Source organism: Benincasa hispida, chromosome 1, assembly GCF_027475165.1.
Source record: "Benincasa hispida cultivar pf3 chromosome 1, pf3_genome.v1.1, whole genome shotgun sequence".
NCBI lineage: Eukaryota > Viridiplantae > Streptophyta > Magnoliopsida > Cucurbitales > Cucurbitaceae > Benincasa > Benincasa hispida.
Genome location: NC_143478.1, coordinates 4,560,407 through 4,587,438, shown reverse-complemented (window position 1 = coordinate 4,587,438; position 27,032 = coordinate 4,560,407). Strand labels below are relative to the sequence as shown.

Sequence of the window (27,032 nt, the reverse complement as noted above, 5' to 3'; positions counted from 1 at the left end):
GAATTTCAATTTCTGTTAAAATTCAAATTTGGGCATATTCCAAATTTTATTTCAATTTCATCTAGGTTCATATCCTTAAATGAATCAAATTGTGGTAAGATCTAAAACTTCTCTCCAATTAAAATTTGGCCATATTCCAAATTTTATTCACAATCAAATGGTTCAACTTTAACATTAAATTGTGGATAAAATCTCAAATCTGGGCATCTTCCCAATTTTATAATAAATTCATCCAAATTTAGGTTCTCTCATCCCTATTTTCAAATCAAATTGCGGGAAAGGTCTAAAATTCATTCCAAATTGAAATTTGATCATATTCCAAATTTTATTTCAATTTTAAATTATCCAATATTGAGTTTTTATCTTCAATGAAAATAAATTGCAGATAAAAAAATGTCTCAATTGGTCTCTTATTAAAATTTGGGCATACCCAATATTTTATCTCAAACCAAAATTGATTGAGATTCAATTTCACCCCAAATTCTATTCCAAATTCAAGCCAAAATCTGGGTACCAACAAAATTTCATCCCAATGTCAAGACCTTGGCATAATCCAAGTATGGTCTCAAATCAAAATATAGGCACACTCCAAGCATTCACAAAATCAAAGTTGAAGGAAAGAAAAAGACAAAATCACAAATTCTACTTCAAATTCACATGAAGAATTGAGTATATTCTAAATATAAAAAAAATGATTCTTAGAATTTGGGATATTAAATTAAATTTGCAATTAAAGTGTAACATAAATTCTACTTTAGTTCAAATTAAAGTTTACTTGGGAGCAAGAAAGTCAATGACTAAAATTCATCTTTTGTTTACTTCGCGAGAGTGCATCAAGCAAACAAAATTTTAAATCAAAATTTTGAGCTAAATTCTCATATTTTGATCATGATGATGCATTAAATTAAAAGAGTCAAAATCATACTTTGATTCCAAATTATTTTTTCGAGATTCACACACCGTATAGGCATGCATAAATCTCGAAAAGGGACATTTGTTGAATGAGAAATTTCAACGAATCACGAGTTGTCACATCATCAATGAAAGCCCGAGCCTATTGAAAAAATTATTAGTTGGATTGGGTCGAGTAATTAAAGTCGATCGGGCCCAACCAAATTCAAACTCATGGTGAAATTGTGAGCTAAATTAAAGATTAAGCTCAAGTCCAGTATTTCGACCCAACAACATATGAGCCCAAATCCAACTTTAGCCCAAACCCAATTTTGGTCCAGTAAAGTAATTAGGCCCAAGCCCATATAAGGCCCATGAGAACCCTCTATAAGTAGAGGCATTATCTCTTCATTTTGTTGGAGGTTGGAAGAATTGAAGACAAAAGCTCTCTGAAGGTCTGAAGTCTGAAACTCCAAGGATCTGAAAAACATAACTCCTCTAAAGCTTTGAAGATCAAAAGTCACTATAGCTCTGAAGATCAGAAGACATATCAAAGCTCTGAAGATCAGAAGATACTAAAGCTCTAAAGATCATAAGACATATTAAAGCTTTGAATATTTAAGCTCCCAATATCCAAGACTCGGGCTCTCAAATACTGAAGACTGAAGCTTCTCAAGCTTCGAAGACTGAAGTTCTCAAATTTTGAAGAACTGAAGATCTGAACTATTTGAAGCTTTGAAGATTAGAATATTTCAACAAATTGACCGTATCTTCACAACCTACAAGCTGAAGATTCAATCTCCTCAAACCCAAGGGCCAAACCCAAACCCACCTGTGAACTCTATAAATAGAGAAGCTCTCCTCATTTGAAGAGGTCAGGAATTCTACATTCCAGAGCCTAGAGAGAATTCTCCCAACAACCAAAGGACTCCCTGACTCCTAAGGCTGACCACACCTGAAGACTGGAGTCCTTCGGAGATACAAGCATTATTCCAAGACTTCAACTCCAAGATCATCGCATTCTCCCAAGACTTCAACTCCAAGATCATCATGCGCTTCGCTTCCTCAAATCAAGTGTACGCATTCGACTGAGAGAGAATCAAAGGATCAAGTACTAAAAATCGAACCACATCACACCAAATCAACATCAACATCAACACCAACTCAAGGTCAACTCCACGAAACAAGTTTCTCTGGAAACCTCGTGCGAACACTAATCCTCCAAGAAGATCATCAAGCCCAAAGGTCGACCATCCAAGAAGATCAACAAGTCCAAAGGCCGATTGTCCAAGAAGATCATCAAGCCCAAAGGCTGATCATCCAAGAAGATCATCAAACTCAAAGGCCAATCATCTAAGAAAATCAACAAGCCCAAAGGCCGATCATCCAAGAAGATCAACAAGTCCAAAGGCCGATTGTCCAAGAAGATCATCAAGCCATCATCCAAGAAGATCAACAAGCCCAAAAGTCGATCATTCAAGAAGATCAACCAGCCTAAATACTATAATTTATTTTGAAAGCATCAAAACATTTGTATTAGAGATTGTACTCACTTGCCATAAAATTAATACAAATACAAAGTTAAAGTTCCACGAAATAAATTTCTCTTGAAATCTCGTGCGAACAAAGAGCCCAAAGGTCGATCATCCAAGAAGATCATCAAGCCCAAAGGCCGATATCCAAGAAGATCCACAAGCCCAAAGGCCGATCGTCCAAGAAGATCAACAAGCCCAAAGGCCGATCGTCCAAGAAGATCAACAAGCCTAAAGGCCGACCTAAGAAAATCAACAAGCCCAAAGACCAATCGTCCAAGAACATCAACAAGCTCAAAGATCAATCATCCAAGAAGACCAACAAGCTCAAAGGTCGATCATTCAAGAAGATCAACTAGCTTAAAGCCTATAGTTTATTTTGAAAGCATCAAAACATTATGTATTACAATTTGTACTCACTTTCCATAAAATTAATACAAATACAAAGTTTAAGTTCCACGAAATAAATTTCTCTTGAAATCTCGTGCAAATACTAATGTTTTCTTTTCCTATCATTCATAATTTAGAGAGTAACTAATTATAAATTTTCATATTGATAAAAGTAGGACAAAATAATTACATAACTGAGATTTGATTAGATTACCATGAAAATAAAGTTTCAAATAAAAAACGAGAAAAAGCATTGTATCAAAATAAGGGGTGTACACCGGTTGGGTTGGGTTTGGTTAAGTTGGATCGGGTTGACGGTATTTTTCTGGACCAATTCGAAAATTTGGATTGGTTAGGTTGACAACTCAAAAATAAGTCTCCAATCCAACCTTTAAAATTCGGATTGAGTTGGATTATCGAGTTATAACTTATTTTCTCATTATTAATGTAAAATACGTAAATTTATCTACATGACTAATAACTAAAATCTCATAAAATTCAAATATTAAATACCAAATATCTGTGATATTTATTATAAATTTTAAACAAATACAAGGTAAAAGAAAATTAATAAAAGTTCACAAAATTGTGAATCCAAAGTAGTCAAATTCTCATTTTTTAAAATGTACCTTTTCTATACTTAAGTTATGAGAAACGTGTTTAAAACGTCCTCACCTTTTTTTTCCCTTTGCTAAGTATAATATTTTTATTATTTTAATTCTGACATGGAAGCAATAAATGTAACAAATAATAAAATTAAAGGTAAATTAGAAAAATCATTTCTGAACTATGATGATATTTGTAATTATACTCTCAAACATTCAAATGTAAAAATTGAACCCTTAAATTTACACAAATGTTAAAATGAGATCCTCAAACATCTAATGGTTGTAGAAATCGGATTTCCAAATGATAAAATCGAACTTTCAAATTTATACAATTTTTACAGTTTTTATAATTATGTAAGTTTGAAGATCCAATCTAGACTCAATTTCTATAATTTAAGTTTGAGGGTATAATTACAACTATCATCCTATTTTAAAATATTTTTTTGCAATCTGTCCTAGAATTAATAATAAAAAAAAAAAAACAAAAACCCATCTTTCTCCCACTTATCGTCCTTAAAAAATGGAGAATCGTCATAAAACCAATGTTGATGTTCTGCTTAAATAAAATACCATCTTTATCCTCAATCCCCCCACCCATTTGGAAAAATTACCCTTTTTTTGTCAAGAAAAGAAAATCACTGTTTTGATCTAAAATCTTTTTTTTCTTTTGTAATACAAAGTCGACACTTGACACAACTTTTTTAAAAAGATTTTTTTAAGTGATAATATGAACTTATTGTTCTCATTCATGAATTATATGAAATTAGTTACCACTAAAATATATACGAACTTTGACCTGCTCTATTTTAAATTGAGCATTTCAAAAAAAAAAAAAAAAAACATTGGGTTAAATTATAATAATCTCAAACTTCGATATTTGTTTTAAAAAGATACCTATATTGTTGAGTAATTATTTTGGATGATAAAACTATTAACAACATTTTCAAACATAACAAAATGTCATTGCCTAACAGTAATAGACTACGATAAACATTGATAGATGTCTATCATAATTTATGACAATCTATCCTAATAGATAGTAAAATTTTACCATACTTGTAAATAAGAAAAAATTATGAAAGAAGAAGAGTATGTAAACAAAGAGAATAATGAAGAAAAGTATGAAGATTTTTTTTCCCCAATAGAAAGGAGAAAATTAAGAAGGGCACAACCCCTTAAAAAACTGACAGGAAGTTCTAACCCACTATTTCCATTTTAGGCCATTTCCGGGACAAAAAGTTTGTGCACGAAAATCGACGAACATAGATCATTTCGAACACGAAACCATCATTCTAGATTGTGACCCAGAAACCGAAGCTCATAAGCCCACAAATTCATATGCTATATAGTTTTAATATCCCATCATAGATTAAATATTATCATGCATCATATTTAAATATAACAATAATAATTATTATATTTAAAGTTTAGACTATTTCCTAAATATATCCATTCATGATGTAGCACCAGCGGACCTAACAAACTTGTTTGATGTAAATTTTAAAATACAAGAGAGTAAAATTGATGCATAATATTCAATGTTGCAATGAGAGAGTATTCCTTAACCATAATTTTATTCCCAAGTCAACTTTAATTATCCCCAACTACGAAAAAAACCATGAACATATAGTAGAAAACTAGATTTCATAATCTCAAAAATAACCAACCGAACCAAAATTTTAGTTAACTGTAAACCTGCTTCTAACCTAGTAACCTCCCATATTGGACTATAAAAATTAAAATATTAAGGATGAACTCAACAAATCCTTATATCTATTCCAAACAAAAAATGTTTTATCTTCTCACAAAGAAAATTCCATCTCAGCTCGCTTCAAAATAGCATTTACCTTCCTAAAGAATTCAGGTTCTTTTTCCTTTATGTCATCTAAGGTTGATGACTCATGTTCATCAGCCTGCATCAAAGAACCACATGCATAAAACTCAATTTCCCATCAATCATAAAGTGCTACATGAATTGCAATCACTACTTTCAGGATCAAGAGGAAACCAACTGGGCCCAAAACAAAATATCTATACATATACGGACCAAAATGAAATGAGTATGAAAGTTCCGGACCTAAATAAAATTTAGATCTTATTTCTATTCAACCAATTGCTTTTTTATAAAAGTGATAAGATTTGGCTCTCTGCAATTTTCTTACACAAACAAACTCAATTGTAAATGCTATATGACGGGGTGGTTGAAAGAGGACTATGGCTGCACTGTCACAATCGCTCTTTCGGAAGCTTCTCTTAGCGATTGTGCGGCACTTGTTCCCGCTCACGAACAAGCCAGCCAACTCGATTACGGACTGCCGATGGCACACCGAGTGCCTCTTGCAACCTCCACCCCCGTTTTAGGGAAAACGGTTTTAGAAAACGGGTTTGGAGAAAAGGTTTTCGTAAGAAGATTTGTGAGTGTGAATAAAGAAAGAAAGATTGTAGTAGACTAGAAAGCAATAAGCAACAACAACGGCTTTATAGAGTACTACTCCGGGTATGAGGAAATGATGGTTAGTCTTATCCCCATATAGTGCATTCTGAACAAAAAGCCAACTGGCGCCCTTGCATATGCAAAAGGGCGAGTGGTCACTTACAATGAAAATGTAAAGAAAGCAAGCTAACTACACTAATACAATACAGGATATGAAAGTAAGCTAGAAAGGGGTTGGATTGGGCATGCGGCCATGGGCAACAGGCCCTGGACAAGCATGACCGTTACATTCTCCCCCACTTAATTGGTTGACGTCCCCGTCAACCGACCTTGTTCAAAACCTGCAATGGCTGGAGCTGCATTCTTCAAGTCTTCGGCCCGCTCCCAACTGATCTCTTCGTCGGGGAGATCCTTCCATTTCACTAAGAACTCTGTCAGTTCACGTCTGGGTCTTCCAATACGGCGCGTACGTTTATCTAGGATTTGTGCAACTTCTTTCTCAGCAAAACTCTTCATCGTGACCGGTGGGCGCCTTAGCATGTTTCGCTGTTCGTCCTCGGGATCGGAATGATAGGGCTTCAGGATACTCACATGGATGACAGGATGAATCTTCATCCATGAGGGTAACTGAACCCTGTATGAGGTTCTCCCGACCTTCTCAATTATCTCCACTGGACCTTCATATTTCCTTACTAGCCGTTGGTCTCTCTGGCCTCGGAAACGAAACTGTTCCGGTCGTAGCTTGATCAGGACCTTGTCCCCAGCTTGAAACTCAAGGGCCCTCCGCTTCTTATCAGCCCACTTCTTCATCCTCTTCGATGCTCTTTCTAGGTAGGCGCGAGCGATCTCAGAGGTTTCGCTCCACTCTTTAGTGAAGTTATGTGCCTGAGGACTTTTGCCTGCATAAGGGTGGTCCACCAAGTGTGGCATGAGTGGCTGTCTGCCGCACACGACTTCGAAGGGTGTTTTTCCGGTCGCGGAACTCTGCTGGCTATTGAAGCTGAACTGAGCCACATCTAACAACTGGACCCAGTTCTTCTGCCTAGCGTCGATAAAGTGACGCAGATATTCCTCGAGCATACTGTTGAAGCGTTCCGTCTGTCCGTCGGTTTGGGGATGATAGCTAGAGGAGATATTCAGTGATGATCCCAATATTCTGAACAATTCTGTCCAGAATGTCCCAGTGAATCTTCCGTCCCGATCGCTAACAATGCTCATGGGGACACCCCATAATTTCACGATGTGTTTGAAGAACAACTGAGCAGTCATCACGGCTGTGCACATTTTCGGCGTTGGGACGAACGTGGCATATTTCGAGAACCGGTCGATGATAACAAGGACCGATTCAAACTCTCCCACCTTGGGCAAATGGGTGATGAAGTCGAGAGACACACTCTCCCACGGTCTAGAGGGCACAGGTAGGGGTTCCAGCAGACCCGCTAATTTCGCCCTTTCAACCTTATCTTGTTGGCAGACAAGGCAAGTCTTGGTAAATTGCATGACATCGTCTCGAAGACTTGGCCAATAGTAGCCTTGCTTCAGAAGGGCATAAGTCCTCTGCCAACCATTATGTCCTGCCCACGGTGTGTCGTGACACTCCTTCATCAGTGACCTTCGTAACTCCCCGGATCTGGGGATGTAGAGGCGATTGCCTTTGGTGTATAGTAGATCATCTTCCACCCAGAACTGGCGTGTCTTCCCCTCCCTGGCCAACTGTAAGATGGCCTGCGCTGCTGTATCATTTGTCAAGTGAGTTTTGACAGTTTCTCGTACTGTTGCACTCAACGTACTTGCTTGTAGGCGGGCGAACATGCACAGGGCCGCATGTTCGCTCTTTCGGCTAAGAGCGTCAGCCGCTTGGTTGCTCTTCCCCGGTCTATGTTCGAATTGGAAGTCGAACTCCGCTAGACATTCCTGCCACCGTGCCTGTTTGGACGACAACTTCGGTTGGTTGAAGAAGTGACAAATGGAGTTATTGTCGGTCTTGACCACGAACTTGGCCCCCAAGAGATACTGTCTCCAGGCCCTCAAGCAGTGAACTACTGCTAACATCTCTTTCTCGGAGGCGGCATACCTCCGTTCTGCATCATTTAGTTTTCTACTCTCATACGCGATGGGGTGTCCGTCTTGGAGGAGAACACCGCCCAACGCGAAGTCAGAAGCATCAGTCTCTACTTCAAATGGCTTGGTCACGTCGGCAATTCCGAGGACCGGCCCCTCAATCATCACTTTCTTCAAGCCCTCAAAGGCGGCTTGACATTCAGGAGTCCAGCTCCATTGGCTATCCTTCTTCAACAGTTCGGTTAACGGCCCTGTTCTTCTCGAGAATCCTTCTACGAACCGCCTATAGTAGTTGGCTAGTCCGAGGAAGGATCGTAGTTCGGTCACGGATGATGGTACCCTCCAGTCTCTAATTGCGGCCACCTTGCCCTCTTCCATACCAATCCGACCACACTCAATCACGTGGCCGAGGAAATTTATGCGCTCTTGGGCAAAGGAGCACTTCTCTCTCTTTACATACAACTGATTTCTCCTCAGCTTTTCAAAGACTAGTTGGAGGTGACGCCGATGGTCCTCCAACGAGGCACTATAGACCACAATGTCATCAAGATATACTACGACGAATTTGTCGAGGTATTCGTGAAACACTTGGTTCATTAGGGTACAGAACGTTGCTGGAGCATTGGTGAGGCCAAAGGGCATCACGAGGAATTCGAAGGCTCCATATCTCGTGACACAGGTCGTCTTGGGTTCGTCTCCTTCAGCAATTCGAACCTGATAATATCCAGACCGTAGGTCCAGCTTCGAGAAATACTTAGCACCGTGAAGCTGATCAAATAAGTCAGTGATGATAGGAAGGGGATATTTGTTGCGGACTGTGAGCTTATTCAAGGCCCGATAGTCGATGCACAACCGGAGGCTCCCATCCTTCTTCTTCTGGAACAGTACTGGGGCTCCATAAGGAGCCTTTGCCGGTCTAATAAATCCTGCCTCTAACAACTCGTCTAACTGTTTCCGAAGCTCAGCCAATTCTGGCGGGGCCATCCGATATGCATTCTTGGCAGGCGGCTTTGCCCCTGGCAACAACTCAATCTCATGGTCAATCCCCCTTCGTGGGGGTAAGGACTTGGGCAGGCTTTTCGGCATGACGTCCCGATACTCTTCCAAGACAAATAGAACGTCTTGGGGGATCTCCTCTTCAGTGGACTCAACTGATTCTATCGGGATGGCCATGAACGTGGGTTCGTCGTGGGCCAGGCCCCTCTTCAATTGGAGGGCTGAGATCATTCTCACCCCATTTGGCTGCTTGATACTGGCTTGGACTACGGTCGGTGTAGATTCGGTAATGACTAAGCATTTGGCAAGGGGCATTGGTATGACTTTATGTTCAAGCAGAAATTCCATTCCCAGTACCACGTCGAAATCATCCATCTTGACAATTACGAAGTCAACGAAGCCCTTCCAATCTCCTAACTTCACTGGAGTTCTCTTCGCTATCCCCGTAATTGGTAGGGCTGCGGAATTCACAGCTTTCATCTTCCCTGCATCTCTTTCCCAATTCAAGTTCAGGCGGCGAGCTTCCCTTTCAGCCATGAAGTTATGGGTAGCCCCAGAGTCAACCATCGTGGTTTTGGCCGATCTTTGGTTGACCCAAGCGTCCACATACATGAGACCTTTCTCTAGTGGCTCCGTCGCCTTTCCCATATTCTTCTGAAGTGCAGATAGGAATTTCAATGCCCCCATCCTGGGATTCTCAATTTCTGCCACTGGCTCGGTTACCGTCTCCTCCAGTTCAGCCTTGTCTTCGGAGGTAGAGGCCAATGTGGCTTGAAAAGCATTGAACGCAGTTCGATTTGGACATTCGCCCGCCCTGTGTGGCCCTCTACATATGAAACAAGATAGGGGGCGATTGTAATTGTTATGCTGTTGTGGCGGCCCCCGCCAGTTGTTTCCTGATCTCGGTTGGGATGATTTACGGTCCCCCCCTGTGTTCTTGTCTCCTCCCCCAGGTCGGGGAGGACTGGAACGGCTGTTTCTGTTTCCCCCATTGGAGGAAGTTGATTGTTTCCTCACATCTTGCGAGTCAGTGCTAAGGTCGTACAGCCGTTCAGCTGCCGCGTAGGCAGAGGGGAGATCCTGTACTCTCTGTTCATATAGTTTTGATTTTGCCCACGGTTTCAGCCCTTCCACAAAGCAAAAGACCTTGTCTTTTTCAGACATATCTCGTATGTCTAACATAAGTCCTGCAAACTGTTTTACATAGTCCCTGATGTTACCTGTTTGCTTTAGCTCTCGAAGTTTTCGTCGAGCCAAGATCTCGACATTTTCAGGGAAGAACTGCGAACGAAGTTCTTGTTTCAATCTATCCCAAGTATCAATAGTGCAGCGTCCTTCCTGTATGTCTGTAAATCGTGATCTCCACCACAATTTCGCATCTTCAACTAGATGCATCGTTGCTATTGTGACTTTCGACTCTTCAGTCACTGTGTTCGTCGCCTTGAAGTATTGCTCAAGGTCGAAGATAAAATTTTCCAGGGCTTTCGCTTCTCGCACCCCACAGAAGGGTTTCGGTTCTGGGATTTTTATTCGGCTCACTGCCATTGCTCCCCCAGGTGGGGCTTGGTTCCCTACCGCTCGGATGGTGAGATTCACTCTAGCACTCACATCCGCTATCTCGGCTCTGACGACATCCAGGGCCGATCGAAAGTCTTCAGATAAGTCAGTTACCATCTGAAGTATTGCTTTTTGGGAGCTGTCCAGCTCTTCGACACGCTCCTCTATGTGGGCAACAGAGCCCGAGGAGCTATCGCCTCGTTCAAAGCTGCCGGACCGTACTGTCTTGGTCTCGAGGGTCTCTACCCTCATCATCAATTCTCTGACGGGTAATCCGTCTAGGCGGCCTACCACCGCATCAATTCCATCGGCTTTCTCGGCAACTTCTTGTAGCCGAGTCTCAAGGAAACGAACATTATCTGGGACCTCTCTCAGGTAGAGCATTTGTTCTTCCATCTCTACCAATCTGTCCACATGGGACTTGTTCAGGTTCTTCGTCGCCGACATGATCACTGATCTCTCTCTATAAGCCAACCTTGGCTCTGATACCAACTGTCACAATCGCTCTTTCGGAAGCTTCTCTTAGCGATTGTGCGGCACTTGTTCCCGCTCACGAACAAGCCAGCCAACTCGATTACGGACTGCCGATGGCACACCGAGTGCCTCTTGCAACCTCCACCCCCGTTTTAGGGAAAACGGTTTTAGAAAACGGGTTTGGAGAAAAGGTTTTCGTAAGAAGATTTGTGAGTGTGAATAAAGAAAGAAAGATTGTAGTAGACTAGAAAGCAATAAGCAACAACAACGGCTTTATAGAGTACTACTCCGGGTATGAGGAAATGATGGTTAGTCTTATCCCCATATAGTGCATTCTGAACAAAAAGCCAACTGGCGCCCTTGCATATGCAAAAGGGCGAGTGGTCACTTACAATGAAAATGTAAAGAAAGCAAGCTAACTACACTAATACAATACAGGATATGAAAGTAAGCTAGAAAGGGGTTGGATTGGGCATGCGGCCATGGGCAACAGGCCCTGGACAAGCATGACCGTTACACTTAGCAGCAATGAAGGAATCGTGGAAAAGAGAATTGTATTTGCATAGTCAGTTTCATAAGAAGTCTCTTTTATTAGGTCTTTTAGGTATTAAAGAAGGTTTAAGAGACCAAAAGAGTACAGTGATCTACATCAACAGCTTGTAAATAAATAAATAACTATTGAAGTTACGAACAGTAAACAAATAATATTTAGTTTTAGGGGAAAGTGTGCAAGGAAGCAATGTAAAAGATCAAAGAACTGACAAACACAGATGAGTTGCGGAACATAGTAAAACTTCAGGATAATTTTCAGAAATTCATCAAATATGTAAAGTTGAATTACCTCTTTAAATTTCAAAAGAATTAAGTTAGCCACGGATGCTGGTTTTGCTCGGTCCCACCTAATTTGTACACAAAATGTCAGCACTAGAGAGACTGGACATCTACATCTATAACAAATTTTCTGTTAGTTTTATGTTAGGGACATGCAGCACCTCATTCTCATACGACACAATGTCGAATGTTATGGAAACAAACACTGATGCTATCAATGCAGTTTTATAGAATTTCGAGTGAAATATATGTTCATCTTCCTCGGTAATATATATAAAATCCGAAAGAAAATATATAATTTTAAAAACTGGAGATGATTACATGTTCATGTTCAAAGAAAAGAGAGTGTATGGCCCAGATGCTTTTTGTTTGAATCTACAACAAATATTATTGCATACTAGACAACACTGCCAGAAAAGCTATTCCTTTTTTTTTTTCCTTTTTATGAGAGCCAGAAAAGCTATTCATACCTCACAAGCATTAATTCATTAATAGCTCGCCACATTCCTCGTCCAACATCTTTTGCAGACTGGTCTCTTGCGCTTCTTCCATGCCAGAGCTCTTTTGCAACAAACATCACTTCTTCAACATCTACCTACAGTAAATGGCATCAAAATACAAAGGAACACCATTAGCATGCTAACTAGTGAATTCCAACAACTGAGTCTTGATTGTAGTTAACAAAAAAGATAATATCTATTGATGAGAGGAAAATTTCATTCAGACATGAAAACTGAAAAGTGATTAATTGAAATAAATGAACTTCTCATTTAAATTCACCCTGGTCGATGCCCAGATGAATAACAGGCTTTGTGTAGGAGTATTATTAAAGTGCTTTTGAAACAAGTTTAAAAAAATATATACTTTAAAGTACTTTGCAAAAAAGCATTGAGTAATTGTAGACTTGACGCCTGATCAAAAAGCACTCAGAAGCATTTGTAAAAGTGTAGAACCACGAACATCATAGTGATTTGTTATTAGACACTTTATACAAAATTCTTATTATTAAAGTACTTGTCATCAAATCAATCAAAATTATGGCTTCAAGGCTAAAAAATAGACTTACAATTTCATAAAATCCCAACTTGGAAAACATCAAAATCAGTCAGCTTAATGTGGATGTTTTTTAAATTAAACAATAACTAGCATCATGCAAACAAATCCAAAAGAAAACAAAAGGAGGACAATAGATACTTCAAATAACTCATACAAAATTCATCAACAGATGAAATCCTTCAAACCTGGACTTGCATGGCAGTGCCATACAATGATTCTTCATGCTCAATGAGTCGCTGATGAAGCAACCTATAATGATCAGTGTCCAAATTAACGACAGGCTCTGTTTCCACTTGAAGCCCTGCTAGTTGTGTCACAACATACGAGGCCATTACCTGTCCAAAAATTGCAGGAATGGTACCTAGAACAGGTATGATACGAACTCTGAACCCAGGAACTATCTGATATCATGATAAAAAGTTACAATGTTTATTCACAGTATTATTTTCTTATAAAAAATATTCTTTCATTGTAAAGTCGAGAAATGTCAATCGGGAAGCAAGTACACAACGTATCCTAATGCACACGTCTTGCTCTAAAGTTATAAAGATGATCATTTTGTGTACGTCAGTCTTGCTCTTAAGATATAAAGATGATCATTTCGTATTACAGGTAGATTCCTCACCTGATAATCTGAAGGATTTTCTGCTTCTCCACTTGGTCCTTGGAATGGAAGCAGCTTTGCTTTGGGTTTTTCTAAAGAAAATACAACAGGAATGCCCCCTTCAATGCCATAACCTTTCCGCAAACGGTGCCTCACCTATGTTTAACAAATAGCCACAGCCTAAATTTTCAAAAAGGAGGTTTAAAATGTTGATGCATTACTATATAGTTGACAGGCATATGGTATAATGGCTTTTAAGTGTTTCACTAACAAAGGTTTAATCACTCTTTCACTTACTAAGCCACTCTCTAACCTTCTAATTGGTTCCCAAATATTAGAATAAAACAAAAAGTCCCCTAGGACATATGATCCAAAATATACGGCAAACTATCCTCTAAATTAAGAGTTCAATTTAAAACATGTTCCAGAAACCAATAACTTCTCTGATGCAACCTTGTAACGAAGGAATCTGACAAATAAAGATTTAAGCTCATAGAAAACTCTTGTCACATGAAAGAAACATTACAGCTCGAGATAATGGGTCATTTGTTGACTCTCTTAAATCAGCCACACGAATTCTTGTTGGGTCAGCTCGAGCTCCGGCTCCTGTTGCTGATAATACTTTCAATCCCCTACGTACACATGCAGCAAGAAGTGATACCTGTCACATATGATTTACAAAGCATTCAAAAACAAATTCCTATTAGATGTCACATTCAAATGTAAACATAAATGAATTAAAGAAAAAATTGACAACGCCAATTGCTTAAAGTGATTAAAATACAAATAAACAAACTATTCCTTTGGCCATAAAGCTTGTTACATGGAAAACTTATCACCCAAATGAACACATTATATAAGTTACACGTGGGTTTTCTTCCACCTCACTAAGTAATAGTTCTTTTAATCATTCATTATGAACTTAGGCCAACATATGGAACTTGATTCCTCCTAGTCCAAAGATGTTGGATACACCATAACTATCTTACTCATCTTTTCACATACATTCCTTCTTTATATAATTCTCTTCTCTAACCACCCACTTTTAGTTAATTATCTTGGGCCCACTGAAATAAGAAAACTATGCTGAGAAAGACTAATCAAAAGTGGCTCCCATCTTTAAGGCTCTTATTCCCTCTCCTAGTCTTCCTTGCAAGTGTAAACTTAACAGGAGGGGCCCTACAAATACCCCAGCCCAAGTGTATAGTGTTTCACAAATGGTTTTGGTAAATAAACCTCAATAAACGGTGAATTAATGCTTCATTTATATTATCTGAGTACATTAATTTTCTAAATATCCATCATCCTCATTTATCCTCGCTCTCTATATATCAATTTAGCATCCATATTGAAGCCACTGTCAATATTTTTTTTCCAAAAAAAAAAGATTAAAAAAAATTTATCGTTACAGTTTTGCAGATAAATAGGCACCTTTGTATCAATATTGTCAATGCAGTCCAGAACAAAATCAGGTTTCCCAGAAAGAATTTCTTCTTCAGATGCTGCATCATATAATAGCACTTTTGCTTCTACTTGACACTCTGGAAAGATGGACAGAAAGTGCTCCTTCAGGCACTGAGCTTTTGGGACACCTACATCTGCTCTTGTTGCAACGGCATGTCGATTTAGAGAAGAAAGTGACACCTTTTCAAGCAATTATCAAATGAGTATACAAGCTACAAGAGAGAAAATTGATGCATTAATTTTGTTCGTACATTTAGATGCAGATATATTGTGCCGAGAGAGAGAGAAAGAAAAAAAAATGTGTATAACAAAAGCTGGTTTCTAAGAAACCGTAATGGAAATTGATACAAATAAAAAACTCAATAGAAAAATAGTTGTGTTAGGAAATTGGGTTGGGGGGATTAATGCCAAACTATATAAAAAAATATTAATACATTTATATTGGATATAAAGGCTAATTAAGGCTAAGGATCATGTTCACGAGAGGGGAAAAGAAATCTTGCAGATTGGCAAGTAGCAGAAGTCAGAGATTCAACAAGGAGGTAGAATCAAATAGATTGCATAAAAAAGAAGTCACCCTCTGAAAGATGTGCATAAGACCTGGTCAAAATCAACAAGGAGAAGCCTGCCAACCCCTGATCGAAGAAGCATCATGGCAGCATGACTCCCAACACCACCAAGACCAATTACCACAACATAAGATGCAGTCACATTCTTCTGTGAGCTAAGGCCAAAGAACTGGATGTTCCTAATGACAACAGGCGTATAACTAACATGTTAAAAGCAAAGCAGAGTACCAATAAAGTATAAACATTAAACATACGTTGATGAAGCAAGGAAACCCAAAGTTATTTTATTTTATTTATCTCAAATTAATTGTGTACATCATAGAGCCATTTCCTCTATATTCCACTAGGCTAAGGAAATGGAATCAATTACAAAGGTTAAAACACTATTAACCCAAGGAAGATGTAAGACCTCAAATAATTTACACCTACAAAAGAAGGGGTAGAAAGGGAAATGTCAAAGCAGCCAGTGGAGAGCAAGGAAATAAGGGGGGTGAAAAGGTGGAGGGGACCACGAGCTGGGATGAGAGAAAAGAAAGGGGGGACCACGAATTGGTTACAAAAGGGGAGAGGGATCAGATGGCAGAGGTAGGAAAAGAATTATCTAAAAGTGAGTGAACTTTTAGGAGGAGAGAAAGCCAGCTCTCTCGAAGGCGCTGGGAAATTTTTTCTTGTTATAGTTTTCTTCTTTTGGCAGGGCAGGGGAGAGTTATTTTGAGGGGTGGTTGCTCTATTTTTGGGGAAGGGTCAGAGATGAGGATCAAATGTTTGTATGGAAGAAACCTTATATAAATAATAGCAAGGAAAAGAGCAGAATATTCATCCATCTATCTTCTTCTCCTTTCTGTTTTTCTTTTTTTTTTTTTTTTTTTTTTTTTTTTTTTTGCTCTGTTTATCGAGCTTTGCAGGGGAGAAGAACGAATGAGTTTTTAAGAGAATCTTACAAGTGGTATCAGAGCCCGCTTCATCCTAGGGCGTACACGAGCGATGGCTCAAAAACAAGTGGAAGAAAGGCTGGAAAAAAATGAGAGGGAGGTTTCGGAAATGAAGGAAATGCTGCTGGGTTTGTGCAAAAACATAGAGAAGCTGACAGAAGAAATGAGAGAGAGCAATGCAGCTCGAAAGGCTGAGGAATCGGGCACTTCGGATGGGAGAAGGATGAAAATGAAAGGGAAAGCTGATGAATCCGAGTCAAATACCGGCCAGGGAGGAGGAGGATCAGATAAAAGTAAGTATAAGAGGCTGGAAATACCCATTTTCACTGGTGAGAACCCTGAATCTTGGGTGTACACGGCAGAGCATTACTTTGAGATACATGAACTGTCGGATCAAGAGAAAGTCAAGGTTGTTGTCATCAGTTTTGGGCCCGAGGAGGTAGATTGGTTTAGATGGAGCCACAACTGGAGACTATTCAAACTTGGGAAGAACTGAAAAAGAGGATGTTCGAGTACTATAGACCTACCGGAGAGGGAAGTTTAGGCGCGAGATTGTTGAGAATAAGGCAAGAAGGGACTTATGCAAAATATGTGAAGAAATTTGTCACATATTCAGCACCCTTGCCCGACCTAGCTGAAGAAGTCCTTCGAGACGCTTTTGTTAATGGGCTGGAACCAACCTTGAGGGCCGAAGTTATCAGTAGAAAGCCAACCACACTTGAAGAATGCATGTATGAAGCCCAACTAGTAAGTGACCGCAATGTAGCCCTGAAGATAACACTAGCAGACTTGGGAGTCGTTGGGCCGTGCAAGAAGGAAGGCCCAGGTAGGGAAAATCTGAATCTGAAGAGCGGGAAGAGTAGGGAGACACAAGGGACCAAAAGAATTACCCTACCAGTGAAGAACAACTTTGTGAAGAAGGAAACATCCATGAAGAGGCTGACGGATAGTGAGTTTCGCGAATGGCTAGATAAGGGATTGTGTTTTCGTTGTAATGAGAAGTATAGTCCAGGCCACCGATGCAAGCTGAAGGAGAACCGGGAATTAATGTTGTTTATCACCAATGAGAATGAAGAAACTGATCTGGAACAGGAGGAAAAAGGGGATCCACCGGAAGAAGAAGAAAAAGAGGAAACGGTCAAAATTGCCTTGAGATCAATCTATAGACTGTCAGCCAAGGGGACGATGAAACTGAGAGAGAAGATGAAGGGAGAAGAGGTTCTAGTGCTGATTGATTGCGGAGCCACGCACAATTTTCTGCATAAAAGGTTAGTGAACGAACTAGAAATACCTATGAACAAGAAGAACTTCTTTGTGGTCATTGGTAATGGAGACACAATAAAAGGGGGAGGAATCTGGAAGGCCATTAACTTGGAACTACCCAACTTCGGTGTGAAGACTGACTTTCTGGCAATTGATTTAGGTAAGATGGATGTGGTCCTAGGGATGCCTTGGTTGTGTACAACAGGATTCATGGGAGTACATTGGCCATCTTTAACTATGTCCTTTATGGCAGGGAATTCACAGGTCATCTTGAAAGGTGATCCATCCCTAACCAAGGCTGAGATCTTCATTAAGACTCTCACAACATCATGGGAAGAAGATGACCAAGGTTTCTTGGTAGAATTTCAAAACTATGAGTATGATAGTGAAGACAAGAAGGAAGGGGAAGAGGAACTTGAAGAGTCAAAGGAACTTCCACTTATGATCAGGGCCTTAATCGAAGAGAATCAAGACATATTTGAAGAGATAAAGGCTCTTCCTCCAAAAAGGTCTATTGACCATCGCATCTTGACAAGCATGGATCAGAAGCCAATAAATGTAAGACCATATAAATATGGCCACTGCCAGAAGGAAGAAATTGAGAAGTTGGTGGAGGAAATGTTGAGAGCAGGGATCATCCGGCCAAGCCACGGCCCATATTCCAGCCCGGTCCTACTACTTAAGAAGAAAGATGGAGGATGGAGGTTTTGTGTCGACTATAGGAAACTAAATCAAGCAATAGTGGCTGACAAGTTCCCTATACCAGTCATTGAGGAGCTGTGGGATGAGCTATATGGATCAACAATCTATTCTAAGCTAGATCTGAGGTCAAGGTACCACCAAAACCAAATGAATGAGAAAGACATTGAGAAGACAGCCTTCCGAACGCATGAAGGTCACTATGAATTTCTTGTCATGCCATTTGGACTCACCAATGCACCAGCTACTTTTCAATCATTGATGAACCAGGTTTTTCGTCCTTTCCTACGTAAATTTGTACTTGTTTTCTTCGATGACATATTGGTATATAGTCCTAATTTATCTACACACGAAACACACTTGGGAGTGATCTTCAATGTGCTTAGGGATCACAAGCTGTATGCAAATAAAAAAAAAATGTACTTTCTGCCAGGCGAGAATCCAATATTTGGGCCATTGGATATCATCGAATGGAGTAGAAGTGGATAATGGGAAGGTTAAAGTGATGAGGGAATGGCCACAACCTCAAAATGGCCACAACCTCAAAATGTGTCTGAATCGAGAGGTTTTTTGGGGCTTACAGGGTATTACAGACGTTTTGTACAAGGATATGGGAACATAGCAACCCCTCTCACCAAACTCCTCCAAAAAAATGCCTTTGAATAGAGTGAGGAAGCCAATCAAGCCTTTGAGAATCTAAAGCAAGCCATGGTCACGGCACCTGTACTAGCTCTACCTGATTTTTCCAAGAGTTTTGTGATTGAAACGGATGCATCAGGGACTGGCCTAGGGGCGGTTCTCTCCCAAGATTTGAAGCCTATAGCCTACCTCAGCCAAAAATTGTCAACAAGGGCCCAAGGGAAGTCAATTTACGAAAAAGAGTTGATGGCAGTAGTGTTAGCAGTAGAAAAATGGAGGCACTACCTCTTGGGAAGCAAGTTTACTGTGATTTCAGACCAAAAGGCCTTGAAATTTTTTATAGAACGGCGTGAAGTACAACCTCAATTCCAAAGGTGGTTAACCAAACTGCTTGGTTACAATTTTGAGATTCTATACCAACCCGGGTTGCAAAATAAAGCTGCAGATGCCCTATCAAGAGTGAGAGAACAAGGGAAATTGTGCACTCTATCAGCACCTACTGTTATCGATGTTGAAATGGTTTTGAAAGAAGTCGAAGAGGATGAGGAATTACAGAAAATCATCACCACCTTGAAGGAAGACCCGGAGAGAATGCCAAAATATAAATGGCAGCACGATCGTCTAACTTACAAGGACAGGTTAGTTCTATCTAAAACATCTAGTTTAATCCCTGCACTGCTGTATACTTTTCATGATTCGGTGTTAGGGGGACATTTGGGGTTCTTGAGAACGTACAAAAGAATGAGTGGTGAACTATACTGGCCGGGAATGAAGGCAGATGTAAAGAAATACGTGGAAGGTTGCGAAATTTGTCAAAGGAATAAGTTTGAGACACTCACACCAGCAGGCTTACTTCAACCTCTCCCGATTCCTAACATGATATTGGAAGGTTGGAGCATGGACTTCGTGGAAGGGTTACCAAAAGCTGAAGAATATGATGCGATAATGGTGGTGGTAGACCGATTGAGTAAGTATGCTCACTTCACCCCTCTCAAACACCCTTTTTCAGCAAAGCAAGTTGCTGAGATATTCCTTAAGGAAGTTGTAAAACACCATGGAGTACCTCTATCCATTTTAACCGATCGAGACAAAATCTTTGTGAGCAACTTTTGGAAGGAGATGTTTTCAACGATGGGGATGAAACTTAAAAGAAGTACATCATTCCATCCACAAACTGATGGACAAACGGAGAGGGTGAACCGATGTTTGGAGACTTATTTACATTGTTTCTGCAATGAGCAACCAAGGAAGTGGAATAAATGTATGGCTTAGGCAGAATTGTGGTACAATACCACCTTCCATATCTCCATTAAAACCACCCCCTTCCAGGCAGTCTATGGGAGACCACCACCACCACCCTTAGTCAACTATGGAGATGGGAGAACATTCAATAATACTGTGGAACAACAACTACAAGAGAGGGATCTAGCACTCAATGCTTTGAAGGAGAATTTGGCCATAGCCCAGAATAGAATGAAAAAGCAAGCAAATAAACATAGGAGAGAACTGAAATTTGAGGTAGGAGAAGAGGTGTATTTGAAGCTAAGACCTTACCGACAGAAGACATTGGCTAAGAAAAGAAGCAAAAAGCTAGCTCCAAGGTTCTATTGGCCGTATAAGATAATTGACCGAATAGAAGAAGTAGCTTATAGACTGAGTTTGTCACCAGAGGTTGAAATACATAATGTTTTTCATATCTCTCAACTCAAGAAGAAGTTGGGACAAGATCAGCAGGTCCAACAACACCCTCCAAGGCTAACTGGAGAGTTCGAATTACAGACTGAACCCAAGACTGTCCTGGGGGTAAGGTGGAATGGAAGCATGGCAACACACGAATGGTTAGTAAAATGGAAGGGGATGTCTGAAAATGAAGCAACCTGGGAAGAGGTGAGTGTACTCAATCAACAGTTTCCTCATTTCAACCTTGAGGACAAGGTTCATTTCGAGAAGGGGAGTATTGTAAGACCTCAAATAATTTACACCTACAAAAGAAGGGGTATAAAGGGAAATGTCAAAGCAGCCAATGGAGAGCAAGGAAAGAAGGTGGGAGAAAAGGTGGAGGGGACCACGAGCTGGGATGAGAGAAAAGAAAGAGGGGACCACGAATTGGTTACAAAAGGGGAGAGGGATCAGATGGCAGAGGTAGGAAAAGAATTATCTAAAAGTGAGTGAACTTTTAGGAGGAGAGAAAGCCAGCTCTCTCGAAGGCACTGGAAAATTTTCCTTGTTATAGTTTTCTTCTTTTGGCAGGGTAGGGGAGAGTAATTTTGAGAGGGAGGTTGCTCTATTTTTTGGGAAGGGTCAGAAATGAGGATCAAATGTTTGTATGGAAGAAACCTTATATAAATAATAGCAAGGAAAAGTGCAAAATATTCATCCATCTATCTTTTTCTTTCTTTCTGTTTTTCTTTCTTTTTTGTTGCTCTGTTGATCGAGCTTTGCAGGGGAGAAGAACGAACGAGTTTGTAAGAGAATCTTACAGAAGATTGATTAATCTAAACCTTAATACTAATAAAATAAATAAAATAATCAATCAAAATAATTTCAAATACAACACCCCCCATCATCACACCCACTCCAAACAACAAACTAGAGATTTAAATAGCATAGAATTTTTGCACGTTTTTTAGGGGGAATTGTTGCATCTTAATATGGAACACTTTCAAGGTTGTCTATGCTCACTTATTAAACAGAAACATGAGTTCTCAGTTCTCTATGTAAAAAAGTCGAACCATTATTGAAGAGATAGATCAATTAGCAAGGTTGCCTATGGATCTTGGATTCAATTTTGGGAAGACATGGGTGGATAACTATCCCTATGCGCCTCTCTCATCCTATACATATCTAACCAGGGATAACAAAAAAAGGAACCCAGAAATGGGTTGCAAAATAGAACCCTATGCAAATGGTCCCAAGTTAATAGATCAGAGACTTAATAGAAAGAGATTAATCAATAAAAAAATCTTGGAAAACCAAAAAAGAAAAAAAAGAAAAAAAAACAACACATCAAATCTATCATAATGAAAGAATCTTCCAAAATCAAATGAAAATACCTTGTTAGTTGTTCAGAAACAATTTCATCAGTTAGAAGGTCTACATCAAAAATTCCACGATTGGTGCACCCAACTACAGGACTGTCCTTTACAGTAGTCTCAACCATATGTCCATTACCTTCAACAATCATTATATTTTTCAATAAGATACCTTCAACAATCATTATAAGAATCATATTATTATAAATTTTTAATGAGACAAATACCCTAAATTTTGCTTTGAGTAAGTTCTATTTCCAGCAGAAACATGGAAATCAACATTTTGAGGCATGAGCATTCATGTATTTCTCATGCTCTACAGTATACACTGACACCAGAAAATCTACAAACAAGACCACATCAATTTCAATCAAGAATAAAATTACCATGTTTCACTCATTACACATTAGAGCACTTCAACGATGATATGGACCTTTTTCAAAGATGACAAAGAAAGTAAAGTAAAAGAAGGATACATTCTAACCTTCCCTGACTAGGGCTATGGATACAAGGGTTAATATAAAGATTAAATATTTACTTGCCTGCCATAATGCATACTCAATCCACCAGCAATATGAATTGCGTGGCAGCCAGTGGTTCTATATTCCAAGCAAATGCTCATTTATTATCAGTAGAAATTGCAGAAAAATTTAACGATGAAAAAAAAATGTGGAAAGAAAAAAACAAATTCAAGCAGCTTCATGTCTGGTTTTGGGTAAATTTGGGTTTGCTAAAAGGTTTTACAAAGGAGGAAAGAATATTTTAGCAAAATGGAGTTTAGGGCCAGAGAAACCGAGAATGGAACACAAATTGATTAAATAAACCTTTGAGACAAATGAGAAAGGAAAAAGGAGAAGTTAAGAGGAAATATGCCAATAGTTTGGTTTGCATCAGAAAAAACCATTCAACCACAAATGAAAGCCATCAGATGCTTAAGACCCTTAACTACAAAACGTTTGAGTACATTGTTTTTAATTAAATTTTAATTTCCTCTTTAAAAATAAATAAATAAATTATAAATGTCTACAGCTAGCGCACCCCCCATAGTTCATTTGTCCATATGCGAACTGAAGACTTGGAACAGTACTCTACCCAAGTACTTCTCAAATGTAAAACTGAATGATCACATCATAGAAGATTATCAACATTAATGTGACGCTTGTAGTCTACTTATGTCTGTTAAGGATACTGATTCAAGATTAACTAAAGCTTCGACTGCGGAGTGCGGAGTGCACAAAAATAGCGCCAAAAAACTGGAGTGAATCAGCCATGAACGGACTTTGTGCTACATAAACCATGTGTTTAGTTAAGTTTTCCTTTGAATGAGCCATAGGATATAGGAAAACCTCTATTTGATGACTACTTACCACACAGCTTGGTTGCCTTCGTTTCAGCTTGGTTCGCGATCCGTCTGCAAAATTGATAACTAATTATCAGTATCCCTTCGAGAAACTACCATGATAGAAAAAGAGAAAACATAATCAGAAGTTCGATTGTTTCTTCCAAATGATAGAACCCTAAGCTAAAAGACTATCTGTGTTAAGTTTTCAATTTCGCCGACTATTACTCGACCTCTAAATCAAGCATTTGAGAGTGATCGATGAATCAAAAAATCTGAAACAAACGACATAATAAAGAAGCGATTCTAATGCTAAACTTGCCGGTGAAGAAGCCTGAGGATGAAGAAGGTAGAAACAGAACCGAAGAGAGCTCCAGCTCCCACCAATGAAAAAGACTTCAATTTTCCCTCCATTTGGCTTGCCCGCTGAGAGCGGCCTCCACAATGCTTTTACCTCGGATGACCACTGAACCGACCGTTCTTCTTTTCGTTTTTTTCTTTATTAAATTTTCTCTTTGGAAATAATCGGTTTTTTCCAACATTGTTTAGGACTTTCTCGCGAGATTAGACCAAGTAACACTTACACATAATTAACATCGAAATTCATATATTTGAGCTTTTTCAATAAAATTTTAAATAGATTAACACGAGATTCTTTATATCCAAAATTTTACCTAATTTTTTGAAAAGTTTGATTTTTTTTAAAAAAATTAAAATGTTGAATAAATTTGAAAATTCTATTTTGATAATTGAAAAATCCATTTAAAATTTTGAAAATTAAATATTTGAAAAATTACGTAATAATTTGATATAATATTTAGTAAACATAACCAAATTTGGAAAAAATTTGAAAATAATATAAGATTTGGGAAGATTATATACAAAAATTAGTAAATCTTGGTGTGTAATTAGAGGAGTTGGAAATTTTTACTTTTTTCTTTCTCGATGGAATAAAAAAAATGCTAATTTTGTAAGATAAAAACTTAATCGTTCTATTTCTGACAATTTTCCTTTCTTTTCTATTCCCTTACCTTAAATTAAAAGTTTATTAGGTTTAAATATTATTTTCCATGTAATTTGTAACTCTAGTTCATATTCGTTCTTATCCAATTTTCGGTTTTAAAGCTTTCATTAATTTTATTAGTATTATAAATCAATAGTATATATAAAAGGGGCAGGGAGAATCTTTACCTTCTCATTTTGCCCCTCATTTTTAATAAAATGACTATTAGTCTAATATATTGTGGTTAGTTGTTATTTAGAACTATTCAACGGATTCCTTAGATTAAGTAGTTACTAGCAAAACACACTTATTCAATATATTTGTAACTCATTTATAACTACTTTGCCTCTTTTAAATCAAGGAAAATATTCAATTTTCACAATATTAACGACGAAAACCCTCATGTAAAGAATGCTTATCGAGTTTAAGCTTTCACCATGTGATCAACATTCATGTAAGTGAGTATTAACCTCAAATATTCAGGTCTGAAATTTCACCATATTTCACAATTTCAAAAGTAATGTTTACTACTTTCATCTTTTTACAATTTTGATAGCAATATTTGCCATTTATTTTGGCAGCAATATTTGGTTTTTTTTCTTTGAATAATTAACCAAGATAGGTGAGTTTTTCATGTGAAAAAAATTTCGCCAAAAGAACATGCTCATGAACAAAGGTAGGCTATTCTTATTCCATTTACATGAAGATTGGGTTTTTTTTCAATTTTGATAGTAATATTTGTCATTTTATTTTGGCACCAATGTTTGATTTTTTATTTTTTGAAAAATTAACCAAGATCAAGAAGTTTTTTTTTTTTTACATAAAACGTCTCCAAAAAGAGCATACTTATGAATAAAGATAAATTATTCTTATTCCATTTACATTAAGAAAGGGGTTTTAATATCACGTCATATTAATATATAAACCATAGTTTTTTTTCTCCTTTATTCAATATAAATCACATTTATATCAATTCCTCCAATTAATGTATCTCATACATCATATCAATTATATCACATATAATTGAACCAGTTTAATTATATCATATATAATCAAACATCCTTTTGTTAATTTGAACACTTCAACTAACCCAGAAACTGATTCTCAACTTGAATCCATTAAGCTACCAAGGGGACCTTATGGACCTGTAGCTTGAAGCTCCAACGGTACGTGAATAGTTAACTAAACTCTTTAATCACGAAATCCATCATCCGTTAATTATCGGGCACTCAACTAAAGATCGACAACTGCACTCTTTTCACTACAAATATACTTCTGTGTCCATTGGATAAACCAGTCAATAGTACGATAACCCTTCACATATCGCTCGTAGTATAGTTAGGCCAATTTACCATTTTGCCCCTGTAGTTACATCTAACTCCTTAAGTACCACTGATTCCTTTAATGAACAATACATCATAGTCCTACTATGAGTGAACACCTCTCAAGCCATGAGAAAGTGTGTAGCGCCACATCGTTCAAGCACCAGAATCAACCCTTAAGGGAACAATCTATCTACTTGCGCCTGCTTCGGGGAAGGAGTGAATTTCATCTTGTGTAGCTGAGTTCTCAGCTCTCCAATCAGACAAATTCTCAAAGTGGTAGGTTTGAGTCGGCAATCTGGCCACTCATACCCATGCAAATCAAAAGACCACTCTCATAGGCAGGAGTTCCCAACTCACTCAGGATTAAAGTTATGTTACCTAGTCATCTCAGTAAAATGAAAGTCTCGGTCATGAACGTCGTTATATAACGAGACTAAACACTTCGTGGTCTGGTCTTATACAAACTCCTGTGTATGGGACACCGCCGCTCACATGTCTCCACATGAATGATCAGGATCATACCATCTGTTGCACTTTACAACACTTGTAACATCTACAAAGCGGGTCGTAACCGTAGTGTCACAAGGATAAGGTCTCCTTCCTTTATCCATATACTACAAACCATTTAGGTTATCACTTAAGGCATGATCCACTTGTATGTCTCCACATATATGCTTAAGTCACAACGATAACCAGGGATCTTAGTTTATTGGTTTGTGGTAAATGAAAATAAAATATCTCATATTACATAGACAACAGTGAAGAAAATATTTCATATTATTACATCACAAACGTTTGTTCATACGGGTGTTTACAAACTACAGAACCCGATGAGATTTAAGGCATCAACCCTAACAGACTTTACATCTAGTCCATACCTGGACCAACTTCATCAAGTCTATCAAAAGACAAACCACTCAACTATGAAGATTTTTGCAACTATCCATTAAGTCCATACCAGAACCACCCAAAGAAAGGGCTATGGATCCTTGAGGTTTTAGTTAATTCCATCAAGTCCATATTAGAACCACCCCAAAAGGTAGGGATATGGATTTTTTATGGGTTTGAGTCTCATGCACAATGAAGATTCCTGAATTATTCTCCTTGTAAGGCCTTTGGTTAGAGGATTCGCTAAGTTCCTCTCTGACTTCACAAACTCCAAGAAGATAATTCCTCATTTTAACAATTGTTTCGCAGCTCCCTGTTTAAGACGTATATGTCTCTTTTTGCCATTATATACACTATTTTTGGCAATTCCTATGGCAACCTTTGAGTCACAATGTAAAGAGATTCGTACTGATGCCTTCCACAATGGTACATCTCTCAATAGGCT

General features: G+C 38.5%; 1 protein-coding gene across 3 annotated transcripts; it reads right to left on the bottom strand.

Moving 5' to 3' along the window:
- Nucleotides 1-4,976: 4,976 nt before the first annotated feature.
- Nucleotides 4,977-23,901, bottom strand: LOC120082015 (NAD(P)-binding Rossmann-fold superfamily protein). 3 transcript variants are annotated; one of them, XM_039037232.2, is made up of 12 exons: nucleotides 23,694-23,860; nucleotides 23,400-23,443; nucleotides 22,054-22,171; nucleotides 15,499-15,646; nucleotides 14,866-15,078; nucleotides 13,961-14,095; nucleotides 13,456-13,590; nucleotides 13,166-13,191; nucleotides 13,016-13,079; nucleotides 12,245-12,369; nucleotides 11,785-11,842; nucleotides 4,977-5,334 (listed from the first exon to the last, which is right to left on the bottom strand). In XM_039037232.2, exons 1-12 carry the CDS (start codon nucleotides 23,783-23,785, stop codon nucleotides 5,224-5,226), a joined length of 1,269 nt encoding a protein of 422 aa, XP_038893160.1. In that variant the 5' UTR covers nucleotides 23,786-23,860; the 3' UTR covers nucleotides 4,977-5,223. The 3 variants fall into 3 exon arrangements, with proteins under 3 accessions (XP_038893160.1, XP_038893153.1, XP_038893168.1); XM_039037225.2 differs by having other exon boundaries at nucleotides 13,016-13,231; nucleotides 23,694-23,901; XM_039037240.2 differs by lacking the exons at nucleotides 23,400-23,443; nucleotides 23,694-23,860 and adding an exon at nucleotides 22,260-23,317 and having other exon boundaries at nucleotides 13,016-13,231.
- Nucleotides 23,902-27,032: the final 3,131 nt, after the last annotated feature.

What these genes read in the sequence shown, in the direction of transcription:
- LOC120082015 (XM_039037225.2), bottom strand. Translation starts at nt 23,785, where the DNA reads ATGGAGGGAAAATTGAAGTCTTTTTCATTGGTGGGAGCTGGAGCTCTC. An exon ending in TCCTTGTTGATTTTGACCAG is followed by an intron (nt 15,079 to 15,498) that starts GTCTTATGCACA and finishes TTGCTTGAAAAG; the next exon opens with GTGTCACTTTCTTCTCTAAA. An exon ending in GCACTGCCATGCAAGTCCAG is followed by an intron (nt 12,370 to 13,015) that starts GTTTGAAGGATT and finishes CATTTACTGTAG; the next exon opens with GTAGATGTTGAAGAAGTGAT.